General features: G+C 37.8%; 2 protein-coding genes and 1 pseudogene across 2 annotated transcripts; 2 read left to right on the forward strand and 1 right to left on the reverse strand.

The window, feature by feature from the left end:
• The first annotated feature begins 1677 nt into the window (after positions 1-1677).
• Positions 1678-2353, forward strand: LOC147494846 (APO protein 2, chloroplastic-like; annotated as a pseudogene).
• A 296-nt stretch (positions 2354-2649) lies between these two features.
• On the reverse strand, positions 2650-6261 carry LOC147494847 (uncharacterized). The gene is made up of 8 exons (XM_086569332.1): positions 5549-6261; positions 4166-4238; positions 3973-4062; positions 3785-3856; positions 3496-3647; positions 3034-3408; positions 2868-2957; positions 2650-2767 (listed from the first exon to the last, which is right to left on the reverse strand). Exons 1-7 carry the CDS (start codon positions 5614-5616, stop codon positions 2879-2881), a joined length of 909 nt encoding a protein of 302 aa, XP_086425458.1. The 5' UTR covers positions 5617-6261; the 3' UTR covers positions 2650-2767; positions 2868-2878.
• A 7809-nt stretch (positions 6262-14070) lies between these two features.
• LOC147494848 (uncharacterized) lies at positions 14071-15171 on the forward strand. Its single transcript, XM_086568263.1, has one exon. The coding sequence runs from the start codon at positions 14071-14073 to the stop codon at positions 15169-15171; it is 1101 nt and encodes a 366-aa protein (XP_086424389.1).
• The last annotated feature ends 3558 nt before the right edge of the window (positions 15172-18729 follow it).

The raw sequence follows: 18729 nt of genomic DNA on the forward strand, positions 1-18729 counted from the left end.
ATACAAAATTGAATTATAACTAATAAAATTCATTATAAAAAAAACTAAAAAAATAAGAGATTGGGGAATTAAGGTTTAGAAAACATACCAATAAACATACATATGAATTATTGGGACTGAGACTAGAATGTTATTACTCTTTTTTTCTCTTTCATCTTTTTTGTTTTTCCAAACAAGAAAAAACACTTGCCAAAAGTGTTGTTTATCAAAATACATAAAATTAGAGATGGAAAACTTTCTCATGTTAGTTAAGGGAAGGGGGTTTTTATTTTTGGTCGGTTACAGTGAGGCTTTAGTAACAAAATCATTTTCATATATATACTAGTCACTTTTAAGGAAGAAATTGAGGGTGAGCCAGGGTGTACCCTGGCCCCCCTGGCTCCGCCACTCTTCACCAATGAAATACCTTCAAAAGCATTTTATAAGCCTCCAGCAAGCGATTAGCAGCAGGCCCAAACCTATGCAACTATGGTACCTCCATCATGTGAATCTAGGGACGAATTGTCTCCACATCCAGGGTGCATTATCAGTTCCATCTCTGCAAGCATCTATGAACTCCTTTGCATCTCCTTTGCTCTGTATGGTAGAGTTTTAAAGGGTACCGTAGCATGAGTGCCATCATTCACAAAAGCCGCACCAAAGTTCTCTTTAACCCAACCAAGAGGTGGACTAATGCAGGCAGTATCTTTGGCCCTAATTTCAGCTGGTTCCACACAGAGAGTTGTCCATTTTTCAGAGAAAGCCTTAAGTTTAGAATAGATTCATGAGAACTTAAAATCTTTTTAAACTCCCCACTTATTTCTAGCTTGCCATATAACATTCAACATAGCAATGAAGTAAGTAACCAATTGATGCTTCTATCCTTTGTTTCCTTGCCATGAATCCCAAATGGGATCCATCAGGTCCTCCAAAATCCTTCAACACTGCCAGTGAGATTGCTAAATTAATTAAAGTTGTGCAATGAGTTCGACACAGTACCTTGATAAACAGCTACTCCTATTTCAATAGTGCCTCCAGGTGACTCTAATGATCCATGTGACTGAATATAATTAAAGGGCCAACCGAGGAAACATGTCCCGCCACCAAGAAATGGATTGCTCGTGAGACGCTTGATACCTCTTGCATATGAAGTGTTCAATGCAAGAATCACACTAATCAACAATGTCAAAAGGCTTATGACAGTTGTACCTGTACAATCTTGCAAGTAATTTTCGACCTCAGTTTCCTCTCGGTACTTTTCTAGGAACACTGACTTTTGTAAGCAGACTCGAAAAATATACATTTGTATAAAAACATCATAATACGGTGTTCATATGCATTGTACATCACTGTGACCCACATGCAAATTGACTGTAAACCGTAGTTATTGCTGCATTTAGAGATCTTTTGTGCCAATAGATAGGCTTTTGGAAGACTGGAGATCGACGTCTAATGTACGTCTGTATGATTAGAAATAATGCTGCAAATTACTTGGAAAGGAAAAAATACAATGGGTATAAAAAGTTGTCTACTTGGATGGCTATGACATATTGTTAAATGCCCTAAAGAAACACCTAATTGGATGTTGCAAGTTGTCAAGCCTTCTTCCTTGAGTCAAAAACGTATTACAGTTTGGGTTAGAAAATTGGAACTATAGTAATCTCTCTCTGTTTTGGTAGGTGGTGTAACGAAATCCACATGGGTCCTGCAGGGCACCCATTCAAGTCATGCAGAGGACATCAAACTGAGCGTCGTGAGGGCCTTCGTTAGTGGACAAAGGCAACCGTTGATGATCTAATATTGCCGGTTGAGGCCTACCATCTCTATGATCGTCTCGGCAAACGTATTACTCATGAGGAAAGGTTTTCAATCCCAAGGATCCCAGCAGTTAATGAGCTCTGCATCCAGGCAGGAGTCAATCTGCCCGAGCTCCCCACAAAGAGGAGGAGGAAGCCCGTCATCCGAATTATCAAGAGTGAGATCATTGATGCTAATGAAGATGACTTGCCAGATCCTATGCCGGAAGTTAGCCCAGAAACAATCTTAACTGAAATACCAGTTTCAAAAATAGTATCACCATGCTGAAGAAACAGCCATACTTGCTGAAGCGACACTTGAAGCATGGGAGAAGATGAGACACGGAGCAGGGAGGCTGATGAAGAAATACTTTGGGAGAGTTTGTGGCTACTGCCCTGAGGCGCATATAGGGCAAACTGGACATAAAGCACAAAATTGTGGGGCCTCCAAGCACCAGCAACGAAATGGACAACATGGTTGGCAAGCAGCTGTGATCGATGATTTAATACCTCCTAGGTATGTGTGGCATGTTCTAGATGTGAGGGACACATCCATGTACCTCCTGAGGCGTTCATAGTTGTAGATGAATAAACAACATCCATTGCCTTGTGTATCGCCTCCCGCGTGTCCAGTAACTATTTGTGGGTTGGTATTCGTACCCCATCATGCTTTATTGCCTGTACCCACTCGCTGATCTCCTCCAGGTAACATTTAAGAGGGTTAGGATTATATAAAATGAACCATTGAACCCCCTTTTATTAATAGAATTGACATACAACAATAACAAAGCAATTTTTTTTGTTATACGTCCAAACAGTACCACATCACACATATATCGTAACAAAAGAACATAAACCATCAAAGGAGTTTTTGTAGTCTAATCTACTAAGTAAATATTAGGATCTAAAATTAAATTAAATGGAAAACAGACGATGCTGCTATTGATCTGACCCATCAGGAATTGCCTAAGAATTATTTGACGACTTCAATCCTATAAACAAAGCGTATTTGGATATGGTTTTAGTTAGTACGAATAATCGTGTAGAATAAATAGTGGAATAATTTGGATATTTTAAGTCAAGTTTAAATACCTTATATTCTTTTATCTTGCGCACCCTTTTAGAAGGAGTTCTTGTAGCTGAAGTCTGGGAAGGTTCATTTGATACGCCAATCGAGTATGCCTTTGACAAATAAGTAGAAAGAGTATAAGCGAATGTTTTTTTTTTTAAAAGGAAAAAATGTATAGAAGTAACATACCATAGAAGCTTTCTTCTTGTACTCCCCAAGAACACCAAGCCACATGAAAAATGGAAACTGGGCCAAAACCATAAAGAATTCTCTTCATGGTCTTTACCAAGAAAACCCCAATGCATAAGCACATAAAACAGAACTTCTGCCACGCTCATGCATAAATTGGAAGTAGACGATTCCGTATCGCTTCCAGATGTTATCTGAGAACTTCTGTTTTCATGCTCCTGCCTTTTACAAACATTTTGGGACTTGCTAGAAGTATCCAACAACGGTGCTTCCCCACTCCCCAATGAATACAATGATACCTTTAGTAGCAGTACCTGCAGAAACCATCCAAGTAGTCCCTTTGTGAACTGAAGGCTCAATGCTTCTGGGCTAAACCTACATCACATGAAGGAAATGAGGAACATTGGAAACATATACGTAAGGGGAAGAAAACATTGTATGGCCCTAATTATGCAGTCTTACTTTCCAATGAGGCCTAATTTGAAGCTAGCAAGGACCACATAGGTACCGAATGACATCAGGGGGATGTACAGGTCAGGAGCATTTATGTCAAAAGCTAGAGGTTTATAGGAGAGTCTGCCACCTACTGGTTCAGTTATTCTTGTCCAATGGCCCTGAATAGAAGAGTCAAAAGTGGATTAATAAAAGAACAAAACAAAAATCCCAAGAGAAATTTTTTTTAAAAAAACAGCATTAGAGAAATTTCAAATCACTTTGTGCTTATTCAGTGTAAAAAAGGAAAAAGAATAACTTTTAGCTTGTTCCTCACGTATTGTCCATTCACTTGGAAGTAGTACTGAGGATCAGAGAAGTACTCTCTTACCTGATCAAAGGATAAAAGAAGAATTAGAATATCTTACTTCCCATAAATTTCACAACTCAGTTGTATATCCCATTGCCTAATGCACTCTGGAAATATTTTATCAGCAAGATACATACATTGCTTTGCACATACTTAGAGCTCGAACCAAGAATTCTCTCTCCATATGCACCCAATCCATCCCGGATGATTCCTGCCCCAGCCCCATTCTGTTTTTCGTCGAATCACATGAACAAACACAAAAATGAAATAAAATAAAATTATACAAAATGCACAAACTTAGAGATGAAGGGCAATAAGCAAAATTGCCACATTAGTTGTCCCCACTACTCCTGCTGCCCCATTGCCTCCTCCGTCTACTGTCGGCTCATTCTGCGTGTTAAAGCTGAAGTTCGAAAAAAAAAGAAATGAATAATGGAGGCCAAGCAGTATGAGAACATAGACGTAGAAAAAGAATTAAGTAGACCATGCGACATCTCAATAGACGAACTGACCATGGTGTATCCAATAGGAAAAAGGAACATCTCAAAAAGAGAAGCAGAATGTGTAGCAATGACCAAACAGATAAACAACATGTCCATAGACACATTTTACTACAGGAAATCTAGGAGAAGAATAACAACCATTCATACTCTTCACAGGAGTCTGAAAAACATATCCTTCATGACAACAAAAATAGACCATTAAAACGGTTTATATTTAATGTTCCAAACCAATTTTACCAAGTTCTAAACATAATCTTGAAAATATAATTAGACAATGTGACCCGTAATCACCCACAGTACACTATAAACATCCTCAAAATATGCTTCAGCACTTGTATATGCTCTTTTAAAGATGATTCACATCTAGAGCAGTATATGGTTTGTGTCAAATACAGATAAGTGTTGCTTACTCGCAACATTTGACGTGTAATAATATCATCAATAAAAAATTACTCAATTTATACCTCATCAATAATAATAAGCAAGTTTATAACTAAATTAGTTTTATGGGTTAATAAAAAAAAATGTAGGGGAAAATTAACGGGAAAAATTGTATCTCTGCTAGGTTGCACGATGGGGTTTGACGCGAGAGCGATGAAAACTGGAACAACTTCAAAAACAGAATTTGAAAATAACCATAAAGATGCTTTTTCTTTGTGATTTCTTTTTTCTTCGACCGAACCTATCATCTTTGACATCTATCATGGCAGAACTTCACCTTCCTTGCAAAATCTCCAAGGGGTAATGAGAAAACCCAAAAACCCTCAAGGAGTTTTCATATCACAAAGAATATAATATATATAACAAATTCTAACTCGAGAGTTGTTGCATTCCAACCCACAGGCCAAACATAAACTGTGCAATACCCCTTGACTCATATTCTACACAATCACTTTTAAGAACAATCGCCTATGGAAGCAGCTAACTAAGACGGTAGCCGAATGAAATAAAAAAGCAACAAAAGAAAGAAGGAAACACCCTACAACAGGCAACCTTCAAACTCAACTATTGCCTTGTAACATTAAGATATTTAGCAATTTACATCAACAGCCTAAGAACTGCATCAAACAAATGGTTTTCGCCTAAAAGAGACAAACCAATCCCGTGGATAAAATTCTATTTCGAAGCTCTGTAAATCCAATGAGATTGAATATTTCCAAACAGAACTATAAGCAACTGATGCTATTAAGAAGAAGATGGAGAGTCATACCTTTGATTAGACTGAATTTCCATGGATGTAGTGATGAACCGGTGAGGTTCTGTGGACCTTTCGCCCATCGTGAGTAAAGAAGAGCTTGAGAAAGTCGGGGAACAATATGGATGAAGAAGAGTGGAGCATGAATCCTTTTTCCCATTACTAAGCCAAAGCTTACATACTGCTCTAAGAAGAACTAAATGGCGAATCTTCTTATAGTGACACTTAGGAAAATGATACTATTACTCAAGTTTAGTCTCTATATAATCCTGACAAATGCTAAAGCAAAATTCCATATGTATAGTGCACCTGTTAAATGAACAAATAAGGTTCTATATGTATAAGGCATCTCTTAAATAGTTTTTTGATGCAAAAGGACTACATCACAAAGTTGACAGACATACCTTCGTGTTAATTGTGCTTACACTAAAAAGGTTCAAGCAAGACCAACTCAAATGTGTTCAGTAAGAACATGAGTTAGTACTTGTAGGAGTGTGTCGCAAGATATGCAAATCTGAATAGCATCATAATGAATCAGAAAGAGAATATGAGTGATCGAATGGCAATCTAAGCTACTTTAAAAGTTTAAATTCATGCAAACCCTAAAGACCAATTACAGGCTTAACTATGGCTTACGTGATTGTGCATTCAGATGCATTAAGTAGTTAATTGGGCATAAAAGCATGTAATGTACTGTTTGATATCTTAATAGCCCTCATAGTAGTACATTTTCACTCTTCTGCAGATTCTATCTGTAGTAGCCCTTAATATGCTAATACACCAAGGAGCCAATGCCGACTATTCTTCCAAAAGAATGTTCAAGATAATGCACCAGATGATAAAGCCACAATTGAAAACTTTCGGGACAGGATTAGCACCCTAGTGCTTATGGCGACACAAATTGTCACCATCACCTTTGCCGCTGGTTTTACATTACCAGGAGGTCACAACAACGATGACACTGACAAAGATGAGGCAACTCTTCTACTAAAATCTACGTTCCATATATTCGGGATAAGCAACACCATAGCTATGTACAGCTCCATAGTTGCTGCAATTATGCTCATTTGGGCGCACTTAGGCGACCTCAATTTGCTTGATTTTGCTCTCAGATGGAGCATGGTCCTACTGTCCATTGCATTAACAATGTTGGCTGTTACGTACTTTCGCTGCTGGAGTGTATTTGGGGGTGAGCAAATTTGCATGGTCGGCAAGTGTTGTTCCGGCCATGAGTTTGATTTTTCTTTTCTGTATTTTAGCTCTTTCCATTCCACTTCAGGCCCCTATTTCCCCAGGCCGGGTTGGATGAGGTTCATGTCCACCTTTACCTTGAATTTATTGTTGTTTGCAACTGGACTTGAGCCCCCGGGATGGTTAAGGGATTAGTCTTCTCTAAAGCATCTACAATGTAATGGAGACATGCAATTATGATTGTTTACTGAACATGATAGCACATTTTTATAAATGCATCATTTGGAACGGGTCTCCTTAGTTCAGCTTCTGCGGAGAATATCTTAAAAGGAGCTTCCATACCACAGCTCTCCTACGACCAATCCAACCCCGTTCTCATCAATGTTAACTACACTCTCTCATGGTCCAATCACCTAGTTAAGTTGAGTGGTGAAGGCAAACCAAAGGCCTCAGCAATCAAGTTTCCATGAAAATTTCTATGGCTAAGCTTGTCCCCAGTTAAGAGGCTTCCATAATAAGTTTCTGTTTACTCAAAAATTATTGCAGTTCAACCAAGTTCTCTTGACTACTTTCTGATGGAAAGACGAAGTTTAATGTATCCATCCATCTCAGTTGATCAGGGGTATGTCTAGGTTTAACCAAGATACCTATGTCATTGTCAAGGGTCATTAACCTTCAAAATTTGTTTTTAAGCATAAGAGATATGATGGCCAGTTTATTAAGAGTAATACAGTGATTCTAATGAACCGCTCTCCAAAACACAGAAGCCCAAGAAAGGAGTTTACCACCCCCTTTGACTCCTTTGAGCCACCCCCTACTACCAGTGGCCACAGCTTTAACCACAAAGAGTCTAGTCGATTAAACTTAGCCATGCTTGACTAACAATCCCTTGTGCATTTTAGATGCTTTCCTGCAACCCACGTCTCCCCATGATTTAGGCCTAAATAGAGAGTCCCAACTTAAACTTCATCTGTGTCCACCAAAAGTTTCCGCAAGACTTGTCAACTAAGATGTCATCAAACTAATCCCAAGTCCAAATCAACACAAAATAAGGTGATTGTGGTCTTTTCCAAAGGAACAACCCTCCTAAGAAACTACTTTTTAAACCATTCTATTCTATATTAAAAGTGTTTTTTTTTCTTCTCACTCTCCTCTCAGTAGACAAATTTTCATTTTTAACCTTCTCTCATCACCACCCTCCTTCTGTCAATCGCCACTCCTTTTGGCCTTGTTCTCCAAGCTTAGCATGCATATTTGACTTAACCTTACACAGAAATATAGAATGACATCACCTCAAAGAAAACTGTTCTTAGAAGCTTAAATGTTTTCAAAGCACTGGAGTGTCAATTAAAAATAAAACAAAATATTCAACTAAGAGTGCAATCACATGTTTAGGAACAGTAAGAATAAAAATTCTGGAAGCATATCCAAAATTTGTAGCATAAGCATAAATAAATCAGAAGGTTGAATATGTGAACAGTAAGAATAAAAACTCGTTGAACTCATCTCTTCCATTGAAGTTGCACAGTAGTGATTCCGTTGAACATAATTTACTGCAACTAACATAATAAAGATAGATTAAATGGGCAACAGTATCCCTCTTTCAGAAGAAGATCGAATTCCATGGCTTGAAACCTTGAGCGTCGTTCTCAAAGCAAACATTGTCAATTTTAAAACAGTTACTCTTGGATGTTCTGCACTACAGAAGAAGTACAGAGAGATTCTGAGAACGGCAGACCCAAAGTATGAATTAGGGAGCTATGGTGGTAGAGTGAGATTTGTTTGCTTGGAGGCTCCAGCAGAGGTAATAGTAGCACGACTCTTGTAGTCTCAGATAGACTTACTTCAAATTGATAGTCAACGCCACCCTAAGTCCTGAAGCTATTGTGACCAATGTATGAGACCTGATCATTCCTTCAAAGTGAAGATTATAGATATATTTTCAATCTCAATACAGTTGAGAAATCACAAATGCCTGCGATAGAATTTCTTGTCCGCCCAATTGGTGATTTACTTCTACCAATGACTTCCGTCAATTAATACATTTTGTAATACTACTATGCATATATATACTTTAACATAGCTACCAACCAATACACTTTCACCAAGATTTCCCACATGATTCAGCATCAATACCAATAGGTACTATGAGCTTTCTGATTGAAAAAAAAGGGTAGATTAAATGAACCACCAGAAATAATTGGAGCCTTGATTAAAGAAAAGAATAAAATGGAATGAAAGGGAAGTTCCAATATGAAAAGTGATTAATGCATTAAAAAAGAAAACGAAAATACGAATATGAAACAAAAATGACCTTAAACCCATTTCACATATTATCATCAGCGGACCTTAAACCCATTTAACATATTATCATCAATGGTGAAGATTCGTTATTTTGGTAGTGAAGAAGATGAACAATTAGAAGAATAAGACGACCAAATTTGGTTAAGCGTTTGCTTTTTTATTGGCTGGAAATTAAATTATTGGCTGGAAAGAATTTATGCAGGGGGAACTAAATACCCAAAAACAGGAAGAAAATTAAGTAACAATATAGGCAATGTCAGTACCTTCGTAGGAGACGAATGAGGTGCACACAATGAGAAAGAGCAATGTATAACAAAGAAATTTATTGGCTTTAAAAAACACACCGAATGAATGCTATGGTTCTGAGAAGAGGCTCTCAAAATAGTGTACCCCCACAACATAACAATTTGTGATAAGAAGGCCACCATTGGTCGACGTACAACCGCTATCACTGGATTTACAGATAGTATTGAATTTTTCAATCAAATAAAAAAAAGTCAATAAACAATTAAAATCAATATCAACGATTGAACTCTTTTGAAGGTCCTGTTCACTTCATATCTTCTTGTGCGAATTGCTTGGGCAACTTTTTCTAAGTAGGGGGGTATAATCTGCCGCTCCTTACCAATTCTTATAAGTTGACACACTATTCAAGGCTGCTTCCCTGCTGCCTTCGATAGGCGAGGGGTTGACTCAAAGAAGGAAGAGATCGAGAGGGCGTCAGGGAGACCCACGGAGTTGGATGAGTCCACCATCCCATCTAAAACCCTTGAATCAGTGAATCTGGGGATAGAGACCTAGCCTACTTTATTTAAACAGCTAAGATAACGTCTAGTTTTCTATATATGCAAACAGAAAATTTCTATATAAGCAACGGAACTATTAAGCAAAAGGAAAGGAGGGAAAAGAATGGTACCTCTTCACAGAACGGCGTGTCGGCAGGATATGAGTGATGAGTCCTTCCATTTTTATCCTTCAAATATATGAAAGAAGAGAATGACATACATTTAAAATTTGAGGAATTATCTTGACAGGTATGAATACCACGTAGTCGGGACTTAAAAAAAAATAAAAATTCTCAATAAACATAGAGGAAATATAATATTAACTCCTCTTGTCCATTCTACATCATAATAACACCATGAGAATCAGCAACCTTAACTAAAAAAATACATTGGAATGATAGTTCTGGGAAGAAGAAAAATCATCCTTAGAATTGCATTAAACGCTACCGGGACCATAACAGAATAAACCAAAAAACAATGCTATCAATATAGGAAACGAAAACATTCAACTGAGATCAGAAGTTGATAAGTTTGAAGTTTGTTCCTTGTCAAACGGTCAAGCCCACAGAAGAATGGTAGGAAAGAACTAAAAGAAGGCGAGTGAAAGTGGATTAAATTTTGAAGCTAATAGAAATAAAACAACAATTGGATGTCTGGAATTTTATAAGACTTACATAACACCATTAATGGTGCATAGGTTTAGAGCCAGGAACTGGTGGAATTCCAACATAGCTGTTACCCTGAGTAGCATCCACAACTTGAAAAGATGGGTCCCAAACATATGATTGCATCACATCTAATCCATAAGAATGTTGATTTGGGAAATAACCAGAGGAAGCAATAGGCTGTGCAGACATGGGACTCAGCACATATGAATGCGGACTCAAATATTGGCCATTGATGCCATTTGTAGCACCAGGCATGTATGGGTTGTAAGGATTATGGAGTTAAAATACATGAATGACTATTACTGAATGGCAAACTTGAGATGATGCCACAACAGCAACACCTGTACATGTTAGGGAATATTGGCATCATAATCATATAATTGGTTATGTGATCGAAATCCAATCTTACATGATATTGAGTCTCGAATCCATCATTGGTGAGATAGTATCCCTGATCATAGCTTCCAGGTGGAGATACTCGTCGTCTAAAAAAGTTAATTAAACGCTAATATCTGAAAGTATGAACACTAAGCTGACCTCTTCCATGGCAAAGCAATGCATCCATAGTGCAAGAGGATTTTTTTTTTTTAAGATGGAAAGAGATGTCTTATGACAACTTGAATCAACATGCAAGATAAACACAAACCCACAAAAGATTGGTATATTCCCAGAGGTGAAAATTTTCATGTAGCTAGGGCATTAAAATCATTCACAACAAAAAGAAGAAAGTGACAATGAAATGAAATTTAAATCCTGAAGTGTCAATATACCTGATGATACGCAGCGAAATAAAGCAAATAACACATTAACCAAGAAAGAACGAAAATGATGAAAACTTGAAACATTTTTAAAAAAAAACATACGAATAACAACTTGTTCCATTCCGGCAGTGTTAAACAGCCGTAACAATTAATTTGAAAGGAAGAGAAGAGGATGATTAGAGGAATATATTAAAACTGAGAATTCAAAGATGGATTGAAGGAATTTTTTTCTCTGCAACAGAAGTGTACGAATATAGAGAAAGGGCGACGAACGGTAGGCCCTTTTTTTGAATTCTGAAAGGGGGTGGATTATCGGTTTAATCGGTTTATTCATGAAAATTGTAGGCAAAGCGGTGCGACTAGAATTTCCAAACTTTGTGAGTTTTAAGTGTTGGAAACACGCAATGACTGATTTTTTGAATGTGCAATGTAGGAAATTTTGTGGGTAAAACTTTTGGGGTACCATTTTGATTTAAAAGATTGGGTTAAATTGTAGAATACGGAGACTAATGGTCGTTGTACCATGAACTTTGTTAGTTTTATCAATTTGGGCCAAGAATTTTTTTTTGTTAGCAAATTGGGCCATGACTTTTCTTTTTTGTATCAATTTGGGCCACCATTACCATTCCGTTCCTTCACATGTTTATCTGGCATGCCGGATGTATATGTGTCCGACCAAATGCTTATGTGTCACTATTGAAGTACACACCTAATCACCGGTGACGTGGCATCAAAATTTCAAAGTGTTTCCCCAAATTCATTACTAGCCATATATAGCCCATAGGTGGTAAAGACAACACAATCCCACCACCCATATTACTATCATTACCATAATCATAAACACTCAACAACCATTTCAAATCACCAATAGAAGCATCAAGAACACTGAAAAGTTTACGGAAATCAGTACCTGAAGTTATCATAACAACGCGACGAAGAACCCCACTCTTTTTACACTTTCTAACAAGTGTTAATGCACGTTCAAGATTCTTGGTAAGGTCAAAGAGAATTCTATGGAAGGGGGGCTCATATAATGAAGTAGTTGAGCTTCTAGTGAGTCGGAAAACAGAACGGAGCATTTGGGAAAGATGTTCGACTAGTTTTGAAGTTTCTGAACATTCGAACTTGTAGGATTCTCGCTTCTTGATTTTAGGATTCTCGTCTGTTAGGAGTTTTAGGAATTGGAGTTCTTCTTCCAGCAGTTACTTTAACAGTTACTTTACTTCGTTCTCATACTATGTTAAAGGAATTGGAGCTACCCCAAAGATCGAAAACGTTTTTCCTTGCAAAGCAAGGTTCTATGGTTTTGAACAAAAAACCTATTGAAACTTGGTTTAGCAACACTTCCTTGCCACACTAGCACACACTTGTTGATTATGTTCAAAACTTTAAAAGTTTTAGGATTTAATTTAATATGGTATACCTCAGTGAGTTGTTGAATATTGGTCTCGATGGGCTTACACCAAAGACAATCGGTGTGGTTCCTTCAGGTGTAGCTAGGACCTGTTTCTTGAGCTGATTAATCTCATTCTGAATAGTCCTTACGCGTCTCCATTGCCAACCCAAATAGCCAGCATACAATGTATAGGAGAACGAACCACTCGTTACAAGGGGATGTATTAAAGCAAAATATCTACTTTCTGTCATATGAAGAAGATGAGATGATGCATGATGACATCATCACTATTTAGTTTGGGCATACGACTTCTTAAACTTAAGTTCCTTTGGGCTTAAGTTTGTTAGAAAAAAATGAACCGTTTCAGTCTTTTTATGTAGCGGATTTGGGCCCATTGGGTCCATGCGTAAGTCCAGCACACATAACAAACGTTTGTACACATAAGCAGACGTTTGTACACATATGCAAATTTTCTAACGGAAATACACCGGTGGCCCAAATTGATACAAAAAAGAAAGGTCATGGCCCAATTTGCTCAAAAAAAAAAGTTTTTGGCCCAAATTGATAAAACCAGCAAAGTTCATGGTACTAAACGGCCATTTTTTCGAGACTAATAAACGGGGCAAGTTTTCCCATTATATATAAGAAGATAACTTTACTAACTTGCGTTCAACTGTATGTACACATATTGATTGAAGTATTGAGCTCTTCTCTTGAGTGCAAATAATCTGTTTCTAGATGTATTATTTTCACCAGGCCACACGTTATCACTAAGAGCATATTTCAATGGTAAACCCTTTAAATTTTCACCTGAATGCAGATGCGGCGTTCATCTCTTATAAGAATAATAATCCAATTTTCGGATATAATGAGAATTCCTTTACTCATTGAGTCATTTACAAACATCATATTCAAACATGTATTCTTCATCAATGATCATAAAAAATGTATCCGTTATCAAACAATATATGTACGAGGTTGATGCTTGTTAATAGGTATTTTAGTATTTTTTTTAGTGAGCTAACTTTTGTATTAAAAAAAAATGAAGATGGGGAGGGGGAGAAGTAATCACCGCCACTTTCTGGGAAAGATGGATGTTCTCTGTCCATTTTGTTCGGCCCTTCATTGGAAAGATGAACAATTATCAAAATCAAAGCGCAACCGACCTTTATTTGGAACTTGCTGTTTACAAGGAAAAGTTAAGCTACCGCTTCTTTCTCCACTGCCTCCGGCACTTAAATCTTTATTCGAATGATCTAATAAACGTGCAAGATTATTGCTTGAGCAGATTCGGCAATACAATGTGTGTAATGCCTTTACCAGTCTTGGTTGTAAATTTAACGATCGTGTGTTACATGGACGTGGTCCTACCTCATTCACTGTTCATGGAGAGTTGCAGCACCAAATCTGTTTATTGTTACCTGATCCGGGGATGGAACCTAAGTTTTCACAACTTTATATTTATGATCCCCTAGCTACTTTGGATCACCGCCACAATCGCAACCCGAATTTGTCAAAGGAAGTGTTGAAAACTGTACAAGAAACTCTTCTGCATACCCACAAGTTTTGTGATATCTATAAGCAAGCATTTGAGATTTTAACTGAAAATGCTTCTGAAAATAACAATGTTCCGGTCCATCTACACTATGATCCGCGTTCGGATAGACGAAAGTACAATCTTCCGACAACTGATGAGATCGTAGTGATATTGCCTGGAGATGGGAGTAAGGTTGATGCCATGCGTGATATTGTACTTCGCTTGAGAGGAGGGCATGAGTTGGAACGGATAAGCGAATGTCATCCCGCTTATTTGCCTTTGCATTATGTTCTTCTGTTTCCTTATGCGGATTTGGGTTGGTCACCTGATTTGAAGTTGTGGGACGTCAAGAGAAATGCTCCAAGCAATGCAAGACTCACCCAATTATTGTATTACGCCTACCGTTTGTTTGAACGACCCACAGAGTACTCATCTATCTTATTGGGGTATAAATTGTTGCATGAATTTTTAGTTGATGCTTGGGCTGCATATGAACAGAACCGACTGCGATACATTAGACTAAATCAAGACACCATCCGTTCGGATGTGTACAAGTGCTTGATAGATGTTGCACTTGAGGGATTAAATCCTGATCAAATTGGCCAACGGTTCATTTTGCCTTCCTCGCATGTTGGAAGTCCAAGGCACATGTACAAGATTTTTCAAGATTCAATGGCTATCACCCGGCACTATAAGCACCCAAATATTTTTCTTACGGTGACTGCAAACCCTAATTGGCAGGAAATTAAAGATGCGCTCAAGGAACACCAAACTCCGACACTTCGGCCTGAAATAGTTGCACGGGTATTCAAGCTGAAACGAAAAGCAATTATGAAAGAAATTGTGAAGAATGATATCTTTGGTCGGGTGGTTGCATATGTCTATACCATTGAATTTCAGAAGCGCGGTCTTCCACACATGCATTGCCTTTTATTTCTTGCGCATGATGACAAGATCCGAAACAGTGAGCAAGTGGATAAATTTGTATGTCTTTGAATTCCCGGACTCGACACCCCCCCGCATTGTTTGAAACAGTGAAGAAGTGCATGATTCATGGCCCCTGTGGTGATCGAGATCCGAGTGCTTCATGTATGGAAAATGGTCGATACACCAAAGACTATCCAAAAGAGTTTGTGGAGGAAACAATTATGGATAAAAAAGGGTACTCCATTTACCGAAAGTGCGACACTGGCAAGAAATATTTTGTGAAGAGGAAGAATTAAATGGTTAAAGTTGATAATGAAGATGTTGTTCCCTACAATGCATATCTGTCTGAAATGTTTGATTGCCATATCAATGTTGAAGTTTGTGTATCGTGTCAAGCTGTTAAATATATTAACAAGTACATCTACAAAGGCTATGACAAAGCAAATGGTGGTGGGCAAGAACAAATGATGAGATTCAGCAATATATCGATGCAAGGTACATTGGACCAACAAAAGCTGCATGACATCTATTTCAGAATCCAATGCATAAAGAGTTTCCAAGTGTCCAACGATTGGCGCTTCATTTGGAAGGTATGCATAGGGTTGTTTTCAATAGCAAAGAGCCCATGGATGCAATTCTTGCCCGAGCCAGAGACCAAACTTCAACACTGACAGCTTTCTTTAAGCGTTGTGCTGAAGATCCAGATGCACGCGCATATATCTATCAAGAGTTTCCACGACACTATGTTTTCCACAAAGACTCTCAAGAGTGGCTCCTAGGACTCAGGGACCTTCCATTGGTAGGATGTATTTTGCAATCCCCAATGCCAGGGAGCGGTTTTATCTACGCTTGCTACTTACTGTTGTAAAAGGGCCTACCTCCTTTGCATATCTTTATAAAGTTGGTGATACCATGTACAACACATACAAAGAAACATGTATTGCCCGTGGGCTGTTGGAAGCTGATGATGAGTGGATACAATGCTTAGAAGAGGCGGCGATAATGAAAACTGGATATCAACTGCGGATGTTGTTTTGTGTAATTCTTTTAGAGTGTCATCCGTTACGACCGGATCTACTTTGGAGCAAATTTTCATCGAAAGTATATGTGATGATCTTGGACACCTGGCTTCGAACAAAGCACGACATCCCAGATCCAACTGATGAGCAATAACTGATTACAGCTTATATTTGGTGGAACAAGTCCTTTTAGAATATGGGAAGACATTGGAAAATTTCCCGCCCATGCCAAATCCAAAAAAGGATTGGAGAAAAATTGTTGGCAATAGGCTCATTTTGGGAGCAACGCCAACTTCAAAGATGAAGGCATAGGAGAAGAGGTCGCAGTTGATGTGAGTCATCTTAATGACGAACAACTTTATGCTTACATCGGCCGCGGATCGATTCAAGATTTGGTGACAAGGGCAAACTTTTCTTTTTGAATGGAGCGGTATATAGGAAAACTTTTTGTATAATACAATTGCAAAGGCACCGCGCAAACATGGGTCTTATTGTCATCATGGTGGCATCATCGGAATTGCATCTCAAGTTATTGTTATGCGGACGACCGCCTTTGCTCATTCTACATTTAAAATTCCAATTGATGTGATGGATACCACTTTCTGCGGCTTCACTAAACATTCTGACCTTGCTGACCTATTTAAAGAAACAAAACTAATTGTTTGGGACAAGGTGCCCATGCAACATAGATACTGTGTTGAGGCTGTGGATAGAACACTTCAAGATATTTGTGGAAACAAGAAGATATTTGGTGGTATCACTACAGTTCTTGGTGGTGATTTTCGACAAACACTGCCTGTTATACCGTTAGGCCAGAGAGAGCAATTTGTTGGTGCATCACTACGACGCTCTTTCCTTTGGAGTTATTTAGAAGTTTTTCACTTGGTACAGAACATGCGGCTTGAAATGGCAAAGTCCGAGAATGTCGAATTCGCCGATTTTTTGTTGGAGGTGTGCTACTAATGCCTTCTAATTAGAATGTTTTTTTCTCCATTAGTTCCATATATAAACGAACTATTTTAGAAACTAATGAATTCATTTTTTGCTTTGATTCATTTAGATTGGTTCGAATCCTAAAGAATGCGTACAATTGCCGAATGGAATATGCAAGTGTACCAATATCCAAGAACTCATCTTCTCTGTCTATCCCCAATTGGATGTTATGGACACACCGTCTCCAAATTTCTTTACTGATCATACTATTCTTGTTGCCCGTAATGATGATGTGAGTGCAATTAATGAGGTTGCACTGAATTTGTTCCCTGGTGAAGCGCTCGAGTATTTGGCTGCAGATAAAATCATTGAAGATGATATTGATAATCCAAGTGGGGCTCACTATCCCACCGAGTTTCTGAACTCCCTCGACCCTTCTAGCTTACCACCTTTCAATCTCAAGTTAAAACCTGGATGCCCTATAATGTTGCTCAGGAACATAGCACCTAAAGATGGCATTTGCAATGGGACACAACTTATGGTGCTTCAATGTGCGAGTAAAGTCCTTCAAGCCAAAATTTTGACTGGAGAGAAAGCTGGAATTCCGGTACTCATCCCAAGAATATCTCTGGCTCCCTCAAATTCAGAGTTGTTTTTCAAACTATCAAGGCAACAATTCCCTGTTCGACTAGCTTATGCCATGACAATTAATAAGTCACAAGGCCAGTCAGTGAAATATGTTGGCATTAATTTGAGGACACCGGTTTTTCAGTCATGGGCAACTCTATGTGGCCATGTCCAGATGTACTTCTTCAAAAAGAATATTTGTTTTTCTTCCACCTAATGCAAGAAATTGTACCACAAATGTCGTATACCCAGAAGTTCTTCTCTAAAGACATTGATACCAATGAGAAAAGGCGAGTGAGAAATTAAAGAATGTTACTTTTATTGGTTTAGAAATTAAATAATATGTTGTATCCATATATATGCTATGTAAGTTTTTATGATAGTTTTTTTTTTTATTATTTTTTTTTATGATAGCGTGGATACTTAAAAATAATAATAGAGATTATTTTATTTTGAGAACCATCTCTTTTGTAAACAATATGTTAAATGTATCAAGTCTAAAAAAAATCATGTGTATGTGGTTTGTTTGCAGGACCAAGTTAAATTGCTATAATTTTTCAGCGACATGATTGTAGTATTTGCTCTATGGCGCATTTATCCATATGGTAGTAGAATGGTGTGAACAGTATGCATAGAGGGGAGAATGAGAGAAATGAGGAACTCGATCAGTGGGCGTGGAGTATTTATTTTATTTAATTTTTCCCTTTCGTTACTAGAATTATCCCCAGGTGAAACATTATGCAAAGTCTTCTTTAATGTTTAATGAGTTGTCTTTTAGTTTTAGAAATAATTTGTGTTGTATATAAATATGAAGTTATATATTTTGGTATGGTTGATCTATTATGACAATTGTATTGTTTGATTTTCAGGTTATGACAGGATTTAGTTTTTTGAAATGTTGAAAATACAAAGGAGACTCTGCTGAATTTTTTTTAAAAAAAAAAATGATGATGCTTTTAATTGAAGACTCTCTCCCTTTATTTTCATCATTCTCATTCTGATATGTATTGAATTAAGGTATGTGTAATGAGTTGGTTTGTGAGAAATG

The sequence above is a fragment of the Coptis chinensis genome, chromosome 6 (assembly GCF_015680905.1).
Source record: "Coptis chinensis isolate HL-2020 chromosome 6, ASM1568090v1, whole genome shotgun sequence".
Classification (NCBI taxonomy): domain Eukaryota; kingdom Viridiplantae; phylum Streptophyta; class Magnoliopsida; order Ranunculales; family Ranunculaceae; genus Coptis; species Coptis chinensis.